We start from the raw sequence: 12,003 nt of genomic DNA on the forward strand, positions 1-12,003 counted from the left end.
AGTCTCCTTGAAAATTTGTTAAAAGTAGTGTTTCTACTAAAACTATTGAACTATCGGAGTGCGCTTGTGTTTCCAGTGCGGTGTTCCTTAGCGCGAGATTTTGACTGTCGCGTGCGTATTCAAGTGAGCGCGTGCTTTCTAGCGTGTGTATTCCGAGCGCGAGTAGAGGTTGGTCTCGTGCCATTTTAAACGCGCGTGTGTTTTATTGCGCGGGTGATCCTTTGCGCGAAAAGCTATATGCTGCGTGAGAACTACAAAGCGCGTGTGAAATTCAAAGCGCGTGTGAAATATAAAGCGCGTGTGATTTTTAGCGCGAGTGTACAAAGCGCGTGTGAAATACAAAGCGCGTGTGAAATACAAAGCGCGTGTGATTTTTAGCGCGGGTGTACAAAGCGCGTGTGAAATACTAAGCGCGTGTGATTTTTAGCGCGGGGGGTACAAAGCGCGAGAAATCTGTTCGTCGCGTGCCATGAGAGTGCGCGTGTGTTTTTTCCATCGCGAGTGATTGTGCGCGTGAGAATCACTTCGTTGCGTTTGAACTCAATAGCGCGGGTGTTCTTATTTCGCGTGTCTCGCAGGAGAACATTATTGCGCGTGTGGATTATTGCGCGTGGGAATTATTGCGCGTGTGGATTTTTTGCGCGTGTGGATTATTTTGATCGCGCGTCTTCATCCGTTTGCGCGTGTTCTTCAACCAGGAAGATTTCTACGTGAAGTTCATCGATAATTTTAATGGAAATAACCTGCGTGTGCAGTTAGCATGTGTTTCCTCTTTCTTCAAGGATTCAAAGACTCAAGATAATTATAAATAGTTTGAAAAGTTTTGAAATGACAAGAAAGAACATTTTAAAGACAATCTAATTGAACTACCAGTGCATGTTGGAAAAAAGACAAACAAAGAACTAAGACTTCCAGTTTTGCCTAATGTAAGAAGTTGCTGGGAATTTCAAGTATCGCAAGTAAGAGAGATTTTCAGCTTCTTATCCGCTTCTCTAAGAAATTTCAAGAGAAGAACCAGGTAGGATTCTCAATTATTAGTTAAGGATTAATGACTTCCCATTCATAAGGTTAAGTAAGTGAATTAAGGAAGTGTATATGTCATTCTCTATCCTCTGCAGGTTCAGCACTGATTAGCCTTGACGCAGTCTGCCTGGTGTTGTTTTGTTGTCCCATTCCCCCTTTCCCTTTGGGGTGTAGTTTACAGAGCTGTATTGAAAACTAGTTCTGGGAAATACATCTCAGGGGGATTGTCGGGGGTTCAGCAGCTTCCGCGGATACAGGACCTCTCAGCCTGACAGAATGAAAGGCCAATAATTTAGTCCGCCCGAGCTGTCATGAACCCCGACGAATCCATGGAGATGTTAGGATCTTTGATTAGGGAGTTACGGGAGGAGTTGAAAATTTCTCGAGAAGAAAATGCCTTACTTAGTCAAAAGGTAGATGACTTAAGTGTTAAAGTTACACAAATTCAACAGAGGGGAGAAAGGAGAGAGGATGAGGTTTCAGGGGGCGCAGGTTCTCCACCTGAGTTAGAAAGAGAAGATCAGTTACCACACATACAACGGGCGCCTTCAGTGGCAGAAGGGGTAAGGAGTATAATTATGCCAGTTCCTTTGGCGCCCCCAGAACGTTATCATGGGGATTCCAAGAGATTTAGGGTGTTCTTAACACAATGTGAATTACATTTTATGAGTAGACCAGAATTATTTCCATTGGATGCTTCTAAGATAACATTTATGTTGTCATATCTTTCTGGAGAGGCATCTGCTTGGGCTGGGTTGTTGGTGAGTCAAAAGAGTGCGGTTTTAGAAAATTATACCAGTTTTTTAGAGATATTCCGAAAAATGTTTGATAGAAGACAGTTATCTCTGGAAGTAGATGGTGAACTTTTAGAATTAAAACAAGGTAATAGAGACTTGATTGCTTATATAACACAATTTAAGTCCCTTGTGTTAGAAAGCAAGTGGCCCGAGGTTAAACAGGCCTCGTTGTTTTATCGGGGCCTCAGAGATGAGTTAAAGGATGCTTTGTCTGGAGTAGTAGAACGCCCTCCTACTTGTGAAGGTCTGATTGATTTGGTTATTCAATTGGACTTCCGTTTGAGTGAAAGGAAGGCAGAGAGACGTCATGGTCAGAGTGATGTAAAGTCTATACTTAGAGTAGATAGACCTAAAATAGAGAGTAAACCCAAAGGGAATAATTCATCTCCAAGAATCAGAGGCCCGTTAACAGTGGAGGAAAAGACTAGGAGGAGAGATAATAATCTGTGTTTATACTGTGGAAGAGGTGGGCACTTTTTAGGAAACTGTCCTTACACTCCCAAGAAGACTTCTTCCTCAGCAGTCAAGGTACAACAGATCGCTAATACGGTGCAGACAGCGGTTCCTCATATAACCATAAATGTATCCTTATTTTTTGATTTGGAGTGTAAGGGAAATGGTCCTGTAATGATTGACTCGGGTGCGACTGGGAATTTCATGGATTGGGGTCTGGCCAAATCGTTGGGAATTCCAATTATTCTGAAGGAGGTTGTAGAGCAGGCTAGGGCTGTTGATGGTACATGTTTATCTTCTGGTCCTATTACTCATAGAACTGGTTCTTTAACTTTGGAGTTATCAGGAGGTCACAAAGAGATAATTTCGTTTGAGTTAATTGATGCCCCTTTGTTGAAGATTATCTTGGGCATGCCTTGGCTTACTCTCCATAATCCCCTAATTGATTGGAGTGCTAGGACAATTGACATGCAATCCGATTTTTGTAAAGAGAATTGCTTTTCAGGAAGTCTCTTAGAGGAAGAGGTAAAACAAAGTAATTCCGTGTCTAGTTTTCTGGCTGAGACTGGAATTGTAGGTCATGATGTGGGAGCTGTAGTGGGTCAACTTCCCCAGTGTTACAAAGATTTCTGGGACGTATTTGATGAGAAAGTGGCAGGAGAATTACCACCCCATAGATCCTTTGATTGTAAAATTGAACTGGAGCCAGGAACAATTTTGCCTAGTAGTAGGGTATATGCGCTTACTGAGAAAGAGAATGATTATTTAAAAGAATATTTGTCAGAAAATTTGGCCAAAGGATTTATTCGTCATTCTAAGTCACCTGCGGCCTCTCCTTTATTTTTTGTACCTAAACCGGATGGCTCGCTTAGAACTTGCATAGATTATCGAGCAGTTAACAAAGTCACTATTAAGAACCGGTATCCTCTTCCTCTCATCTCAGAAATGCTTAATCAAATACAAGGAGCAAATATTTTCTCAAAATTAGATCTGAGAGGAGCTTACCATCTTGTACGTGTGCAGGAAGGGGATGAATGGAAGACAGCGTTTAAGACCAGATTTGGGCTGTTTGTATATCAAGTTATGCCATTCGGTCTATGTAATGCTCCAGCGGCTTTCCAATTTTTCATTGATGAGGTTTTTAGAGAATACTTGGATATTTTTGTTGTCGTTTATATCGATGATATTTTGATTTTCTCTTCTGACCTAGATCAACATCAGAAACATGTGCGCTTGGTGTTACAAAAGTTGCGAGAAAATCATTTGTTTGCCAAATTGGAAAAAAGTCAATTCCATACTGATTCTGTGGAGTTTTTAGGTTTTATAATTTCACCTAAGGGTTTAGAAATGAATCCTAAAAAAGTGCAAGCCGTTCTTGAATGGCCCCCTCCTACTAAGGTTAAGGAAATACAAAGTTTCTTAGGATTTGCCAATTTTTATAGGAGATTTATAGAAGGTTTTTCTCGGCTGGTTGCTCCTATAACGAGGCTTTTGAAAAAAGGAGTGAAATTTGACTGGGACCTTGAAGCAGAAAAGGCTTTTCAAGAGTTAAAACAAAGATTTACTTCTAGTCCAATTCTAATTCATCCAGATCTTTCTAAACCTTTTTTTTTGGAGGCGGACGCTTCAAATTTAGCGTTGGGGGCGGTGCTTTCTCAAAGGAATGAAACTACTGGTCAAATACATCCAGTTGCATTCTTTTCTAGAAAGTTTTCTGCTGCTGAAGTGAACTACACAATTGCTGATCGGGAACTGTTAGCAATAAAGTCCGCTTTTGAAGAATGGAGACATTTTCTTAAAGGAGCAAGACATACAGTAACGGTCCTTACTGATCATCGAAATTTATTGTTTTTAAAATCTGCCAGAACTTTGTCTCCACGCCAACTTCGTTGGTCTTTGTTCTTTGCAGATTATGATTTCATTGTGACTTTTAAACCCGGAAGTCAAAACAAAAAAGCTGATGCGTTATCTCGCCAATTTCCTGGAAGTGAAGACAAAGAGATTATAGAACCAGAACCTATAATTGCTCTAGAACGTTTTTTGTTAGCTGGAGCCATTAAAGAAATTGATTTTTTGAATGAAGTTCGTCAAAATATGTCCTTGCAGAAGATGGAGGAGTGGGTGAGACTGGATCCAGCTAGAAAGTTGAAACACAATCTTCCTTTTTTTGATAACAAGCTTTATGTACCTACTGATGAGTTGAGAGAAAAGGTTTTGAGAAATTGTCATGAATCCATTTTAGCAGGACATCCTGGGTTCAGAAAAACTCTGGAACTGGTTCGAAGGAATTTTTGGTGGGAAAAAATTCGTCAAGACACCTTGAATTTTGTTAAAACTTGTGTAGTCTGTGCACAAGAGAAAAGTCAAGTTGGGAAGCCGCATGGTTTATTGGAGCCATTACCTGTTCCTCCTCGTCCTTGGCACACAATTTCTATGGATTTCATAGTTGATCTCCCTCAAGATAAGGGTTGTACTACCATTCTTGTTGTGGTCGATCTTCTTACTAAAGAAGCACATTTTTTACCAATAGAGGGAGAGGTTACCGCGGAAAAACTGGCTCATAGTTTTTTGCAAGGTGTAGTTAGACTACATGGACTCCCAAGTCAAGTTATCTCTGACAGGGGATCTCAATTTATTTCAAAATTCTGGAGGGCCTTCTGTAAGAAACTTGGAGTGGAAGTTAGTTTGACTTCTGGGTATCATCCGGAAAGTAATGGACAAGTGGAGAGAGTAAATCAAGAATTGGAGAAGTTTTTAAGGTGTTATTTACAAGCTAGAGAGGAATGGGTGGATTTGGTGTGGTTGGCAGAATTCTCTTACAACAATTGTGGAAAAGATGCTACTTCTATGTCCCCTTTCTTGTTGGGTCGTGGGTTTCATCCTCGTTTTCTGAGTTTTGAGGTGTTGGAGGAAGATTCAGGGAATCCTAGAGTGGAAGATCGTTTGTTGATAATGAAAAATAACTTGGATAGAGCAAAAAAGGTTCTGGGAGAAAATAAGTTGAAATATAAGAGGTATGCCGATTTGAGAAGAAAAACTGGACCTGAATATAAGGTGGGAGACTTAGTTTGGCTTTCTACCCGATACCTGAAAATTAAGGGGAAGAATAAGTTCAGTCCAAGATTTGTAGGCCCTTTTGAGGTAGAGAAAATCATCAACCCTGTGGCAGTACGATTGAAATTACCCAAGCAGTTGAAGGTACATCCTACTTTTCATGTTAGTCTTTTAAAACCAGTTTGTTCAGGAACTAGATTCAGAACACCACCTTCCCCTGTGATTTTGGAGGATTCATCTGAGGAATTTGTGGTTAAACAAATTTTGGATTCTAGGAAAGTGAGGGGAAGATTGCAGTATTTGATTGATTGGGAGGGATATGGACCGGAGGAACGATCTTGGGAAGATTCAGTTGATGTACATGCCCCCCGTTTAGTGGCTAAGTTTCATGCTAAAAACCCACACAAGATAGGCCCAGAGACTGGGCATTAGGAGGGGGGTACTGTCAGGTTTCCTTCTCTTATTCAAGTTTCCTTTTTATTATTATCCTTTTCAGATTAGCTTTGTGTGGGTGGGAAGTTTTCCATTATAGTTGGTTAGGCCTTAACTTGTTGATTCAGAATCCTGGTTCTGACCCAAGGCAAGATGGAGCCTCACAGTGACAGCTCTGATTGGCTGGAAGACAATGCTGAACAACAATGAACATTCTAAACTGTCACTCTGTGCCTTTCATCATCAAAACCCCATCTGAGAGGACGTGTTCAGTGGCTGCTCCTGCTTTAGTATTAGGCCTGGTGGATTTTATCCTTCAGATCTCAGCAGTTGAGCGGCTACTTTCTTGGGGGTTCAGGAGAAGTCTTCAGCTGGCATGAATTCGTTTTGAAGATAGGAAAAGCAGGAAACCTTTGTGAATTCGCTCAGGAGATAAGTGACTTTATTTCTACTGTAAATCTGTTCATCTCAATAACAGTCTCCTTGAAAATTCGTTAAAAGTAGTGTTTCTACTAAAACTATTGAACTATCGGAGTGCGCTTGTGTTTCCAGTGCGGTGTTCCTTAGCGCGAGATTTTGACTGTCGCGTGCGTATTCAAGTGAGCGCGTGCTTTCTAGCGTGTGTATTCCGAGCGCGAGTAGAGGTTGGTCTCGTGCCATTTTAAACGCGCGTGTGTTTTATTGCGCGGGTGATCCTTTGCGCGAAAAGCTATACGCTGCGTGAGAACTACAAAGCGCGTGTGAAATTCAAAGCGCGTGTGAAATATAAAGCGCGTGTGATTTTTAGCGCGAGTGTACAAAGCGCGTGTGAAATACAAAGCGCTTGTGAAATACAAAGCGCGTGTGATTTTTAGCGCGGGTGTACAAAGCGCGTGTGAAATACTAAGCGCGTGTGATTTTTAGCGTGGGGGGTACAAAGCGCGAGAAATCTGTTCGTCGCGTGCCATGAGAGTGCGCGTGTGTTTTTTCCATCGCGAGTGATTGTGCGCGTGAGAATCACTTCGTTGCGTTTGAACTCAATAGCGCGGGTGTTCTTATTTCGCGTGTCTCGCAGGAGAACATTATTGCGCGTGTGGACTATTGCGCGTGGGAATTATTGCGCGTGTGGATTTTTTGCGCGTGTGGATTATTTTGATCGCGCGTCTTCATCCGTTTGCGCGTGTTCTTCAACCAGGAAGATTTCTACGTGAAGTTCATCGATAATTTTAATGGAAATAACCTGCGTGTGCAGTTAGCATGTGTTTCCTCTTTCTTCAAGGATTCAAAGACTCAAGATAATTATAAATAGTTTGAAAAGTTTTGAAATGACAAGAAAGAACATTTTAAAGACAATCTAATTGAACTACCAGTGCATGTTGGAAAAAAGACAAACAAAGAACTAAGACTTCCAGTTTTGCCTAATGTAAGAAGTTGCTGGGAATTTCAAGTATCGCAAGTAAGAGAGATTTTCAGCTTCTTATCCGCTTCTCTAAGAAATTTCAAGAGAAGAACCAGGTAGGATTCTCAATTATTAGTTAAGGATTAATGACTTCCCATTCATAAGGTTAAGTAAGTGAATTAAGGAAGTGTATATGTTATTCTCTATCCTCTGCAGGTTCAGCACTGATTAGCCTTGACGCAGTCTGCCTGGTGTTGTTTTGTTGTCCCATTCCCCCTTTCCCTTTGGGGTGTAGTTTACAGAGCTGTATTGAAAACTAGTTCTGGGAAATACATCTCAGGGGGATTGTCGGGGGTTCAGCCGCTTCCGCGGATACAGGACCTCTCAGCCTGACAGCGACAGAGTGATGTAACTGTCGCGTGAATAAAAGGGGCATTCCCATGCATGCGTGGCAGAGCGCAAACAGTCCGGACGGAATACCTGTGTCAGTGTCGGTCTGTGGGGGGCTGGGGCTGACCGCTACACAAGGCTCTGTGTTATGAGGACACCCAGGATAGCGTTACCGGAGTGCAGAAGTTATTGGAGGGAGGGGTCTGTGGAGTATTTGTGGATGGAAGTAAGGAAGGAGTGAGTGGAGTAGTAGTAGACGAGCAGAGTAGTGGTGGGAGTGAGATATGGTAGTGGTAGCCGGTGGTAGTGAGAGGAGAGGGGAACAGCATTAGTAAAGAAGTGGTGGTGGTGGTGATGGTGGTAGAGGACTAGTAGTACTAGTAGTAAAGGAGGTAGTGGTGGGAAGTAGCACTGGTGGTAGTAGTAGTAGTAGAGGAATAATAGGGGAAAGGTGGTAGCGTAGGAGGAAGGAGAGAGGAAAGGCCAACACCAGAGAGTGTAGGCAGTAGTGAGTGGAGGAATTAAGAAGTAAGAAGAGGAGTAAGACCAACGGGTGGAGGTAGGAAGGTGGAGTGTGAGGGTTGAGGAACAGTAGGTGCTCAGAGGAGAATAACATCGGCACACAGGATAGGAAAAAGCCAGATGAGCTTGTGCGTGTTTGGTGAGTAGGTGGTACAGGGTGGAAGAAGTTGCCGTCACAAACTCCCTAAGAATACTAAGCGGGCTAGGTTAGGGAAAGTATAGAAGACCTCTAGGGAGACAGGTAGCCATCGGCTCAGGGAATACACCGTTAGTCGCAGCCAGAAGCAGACAGACAGGTGACACCATTCAATAGAACTAACATTCTAAAGGGAAAGGCCAAGGATGTTGAGCCAGAGAGGCACAACCCTAGCACCAAAAACCCAAGATTTGGAAGCACCCGAAAATACCCAAATCCATCAATCGGTCTATTTAACTCGGGGTTGCCCAACTCCAGGCCTTGAGGGCTGGGATCCTTATGGGTTTTCAGGATATCCCTCATTAATATCCATAAGGAAAAATGTATATACATTTACAATCACTGTATGCAAATGTATCTCATGAATATTAATGAGGGGTATCCTGAAAAATCGACATTGATCCGGCATAGATCCAACCCTGATTTAACTTCTATAAACACCCTTGGATTAACTTCTGAGTCAGAAAGGTTATTTGTGAGGTACACCCTGTCAAATAGTAAAATAAAAAAGTGTATTTGTATGCATGCATGTTAGAATGTATGTCATGCTGTGCTTGTATGTGTGAGTTAGTCTCTGTGTGAGACTGCTGGCTGTGTGTGTTTGTATATCTTTGTGTGTGTGGTTATGTACGTGTGAGTGAATTTCTTTGTGTTAGACTGACTGGTGTGTGCAGCATCAGCCAGTACATTTAAGTAAAATTAAAAGTCTTTGTATGTGTGTGCATGCGTAGTAGAATATATTTCAAGCTGTGCATGTATGTGTAAGAGAGTGTGACAGGGCAAGGAGAAAGTGAGACAGTACAACGAGAGTGAGATGGAGAGACAGCGCAAGGAGAGTGAGATGTGAGCAGTGCAACGAGAGAGATGGAGAGTGCAAGCGAAGAGTGAGTCCCTGTGTGTGTGACTGACTGGCCATGTGTGTGTAACTTGTCTGTCTCTCTCCTTGTCCTGTCAAACCCTCCCTCACTCTCTCCTTGCACTGTCAAACTCTCCCATACTCACTCCTTGTGCGGTCACACTCCCTCTACCTCGACTCACAGGCTCCATGCACTGTCGCATTATGCCACGCTCTCTTCTTGCACTGTCACTCTCTCTCCCTCTCCTTGCTCTGACACTCTCCCTCTCTCCCCCTCCCTCCCTCTTCGCCTGCACGCTCCATCTCTCTCGTTGCACTGCTCTCATCTCACTCTCCTTGCGCTGTCTCTCCATCTCGTTCTCGTTGTACTGTCTCACTTTCTCCTTTCCCTGTCGCACTCTCTCTATGTGTGCTTTCTCTGGATGTTGTGTTCCTCCCCTCTCATTACATCTGGTAGAAAGGAAGAGCAGAGACTATGATGGTACTTTGGGGTTGAAAGCTAGCACCTGAGCCCAGAGACAGATGTGATGGTGCCTCCTGCCTGGTGATCATGGTAGAGGACCATCACAGATCACCCACGCTTTCACACTCTCTCATTGTGTGCTTTCACACTCTCTCTCTGCGGTTTTACACTCTCTCTCACTGTGTTGCCACACTCTATCGGTTTACTGCCACACACGGTCTCTCCATGCGCTGCCACACACTCTCTGTGCGCTGCCACTTTCGCTCTCTCTCGGCCCTTGTGCTGCCACACTGTCTCCATGCGCTGCCACACGCTTTCTATGTGTACTGACACACCCTCTCTGTGGGCCCTCTCCCCCTTTCTCTCTGCACGGTCACTTTCTCATCTCTATCTGTAGTATCACTCTCTCTCATGCTGTCCCTCTCTTTATGTTCCCTGGCTCCCTCTCCCTCGCTTTCTGCGTGCGCTTTCACGGTCTCTGTCTTCTTTCACTTTCTCCTGGTGCTTTAAGTCACTTTCTCTCTGTGAGCTGTTTCCCATTCGCCTTTTGCTGTCACTCTCTCTCTGCAACCTTTCCTCTCGCACCCTTACTCTCCCTCTCGCCCTGGCACCCTTGAAGATGGGTATGGGGATCCTCTTGCACCATCCTTCCATGTTCCCCAACAATGGCAGCCCTTGATTTTTCTCGCATCCTTCCTCTCGCAGCTCTGCTTTTTTACTGTCCCACACACCCTCTTAATGGCTTCCCCCCTTGCTCTGTTCCCCTTCTCATTCACTTGCACACCTGCACCCCTTATCTTATCCCCCTTTGACACTTTGCACACTCCTTGCACCCGGGTGCCTATAAGTGCCAAATGCAAAGAACAGCAGTGAACACCAAAACTATTGCCTTTGCAATGCTTGTTCTTATTGCAACGTGATGGAAGATACTTACTGCAAACTCGTTAAACATAAAAACCCTTGTGTACAGGCGCATTATACATGACTTATCATATCACAGGGACACATTGACTCCTATTGTTATTTTTACTTGAACAAGTCACATGATTGAATTGCATGGGGAGCTTCTATAATGTGATCTCCCTTTGGCGACTTCATTTGCAATGCGTTTCCAGAGTACAGCCTCTCCCGATTATTGCATTTGTGTAGCACATTGGACCATGCTCCAATCTTCCTTCTATTGACTGTGTTTTTTTTGTGTTTTTTTTAATCTTTGTGTCATATGCTTTCATTATTTATCTCCGCATAGGTTTTCCTGCTGTAATGTGTATCTGACTTGAAGTTAACTCGTGTGATGATAGAGCCCTCATATTGCCATGTTATTGCCAACAGCGAAAGTAATCTTAATTCTTAGTAACACACGCATGCTCCCACCCCCCCATCTCCAACCTGCGATTTTTGCATAGCATAGCTGGCGGTAGTGTAGTCCTAGTTGCGTTTTATCTGATTTTTCTTGAAATATGTTCATGAAAACGTACAATTGTGCAATATTAAACTGTAATTCCGATAAAGGACAATAAGTGAGTGAATTCTATTCCATTTTATTCATTTCAGGCTACGGGTCGCAGCCCTCTAATGGAAGCTGCCAGAGAAGGAGAGGCAGAGGTTGTCCGATCTGCGCTCCAGAAAGGAGCCAATGTTAATATCTTTGACAACGACAGATATCATGCTGTGCATTTTGCTGCCAAAGGGGGCTTTTTTGAGGTATTTACTGTTTGCTGCATGGATCTCCATTTATATAGCACTTAATGTATTAATGTAGACTTCTTACTGCTTTATGTAGAATCGCTAAAAACACCTTCTGGGGCTCGTGTTCGAGTTCCCCGTAATTTGGCGGCGGGCACCCGTTACATTTACACTGTAATGTAAGCGGGTGCCGGCTGCCAAATTTTGGTCATTTGCAGTTCGGGATGCAAATATAAAGGCCGACAGCCGCCTTACAAGTACGTACCCTCCCTTTTCCCTTCACATTTGCACTCCGCATTGCAAAGCGAGTAAACGCTGCCTGCCACATGCCAGGCAGTGTTTACTTTTGATTGTGAGCACTGCTTGCATACTTGCACACGGCGCTCACAATTGCTATTAAACACTGTTGGAGAGTGTTTAATTTTCATTTGTGAACACTGCTTACCACGAGCGCATGGTAAGCAGTGTTCGTATGTCGGAGAGCATTTATTTGTAATTGCATGCTAGACAGCTTTTACAATGGATCCCTATGGGGTCTGCTTTCTTTATGCTAGTGCATAAAGCAGGCGGACGCCCATGCTATTGCTTTGTCCACAGGATGTAAAAAAGACAGTGCCGAGTTCCTGTACCTTTGTGCACCCTCGGCACACAACATTGCCAATGCCGGCAGCCATATACATGTCTGCACACAACATTGCCAATGCCGGCAGCCATATACATGTCTGCTGGACAGCATTACATGTCTACCTATGG

At 43.5% G+C, this 12,003-nt stretch overlaps 1 protein-coding gene across 6 annotated transcripts in view; it reads left to right on the forward strand.

The window, feature by feature from the left end:
- The window catches only part of ANKEF1 (ankyrin repeat and EF-hand domain containing 1), a 349,443-nt gene that overhangs the window by 153,721 nt on the left and 183,719 nt on the right, over positions 1-12,003 (forward strand). For all 6 annotated transcript variants that reach the window (XM_069608310.1, XM_069608313.1, XM_069608309.1 and 3 more), the window contains one exon: positions 11,119-11,268. In XM_069608310.1, coding sequence (XP_069464411.1) covers positions 11,119-11,268 — 150 coding nt within the window. The remainder of the gene's footprint in view (positions 1-11,118; positions 11,269-12,003) is intronic.

Source organism: Ambystoma mexicanum, chromosome 4q (genome assembly GCF_040938575.1).
Source record: "Ambystoma mexicanum isolate Mex_15411 chromosome 4q, UKY_AmexF1_1, whole genome shotgun sequence".
NCBI classification, from domain to species: domain Eukaryota; kingdom Metazoa; phylum Chordata; class Amphibia; order Caudata; family Ambystomatidae; genus Ambystoma; species Ambystoma mexicanum.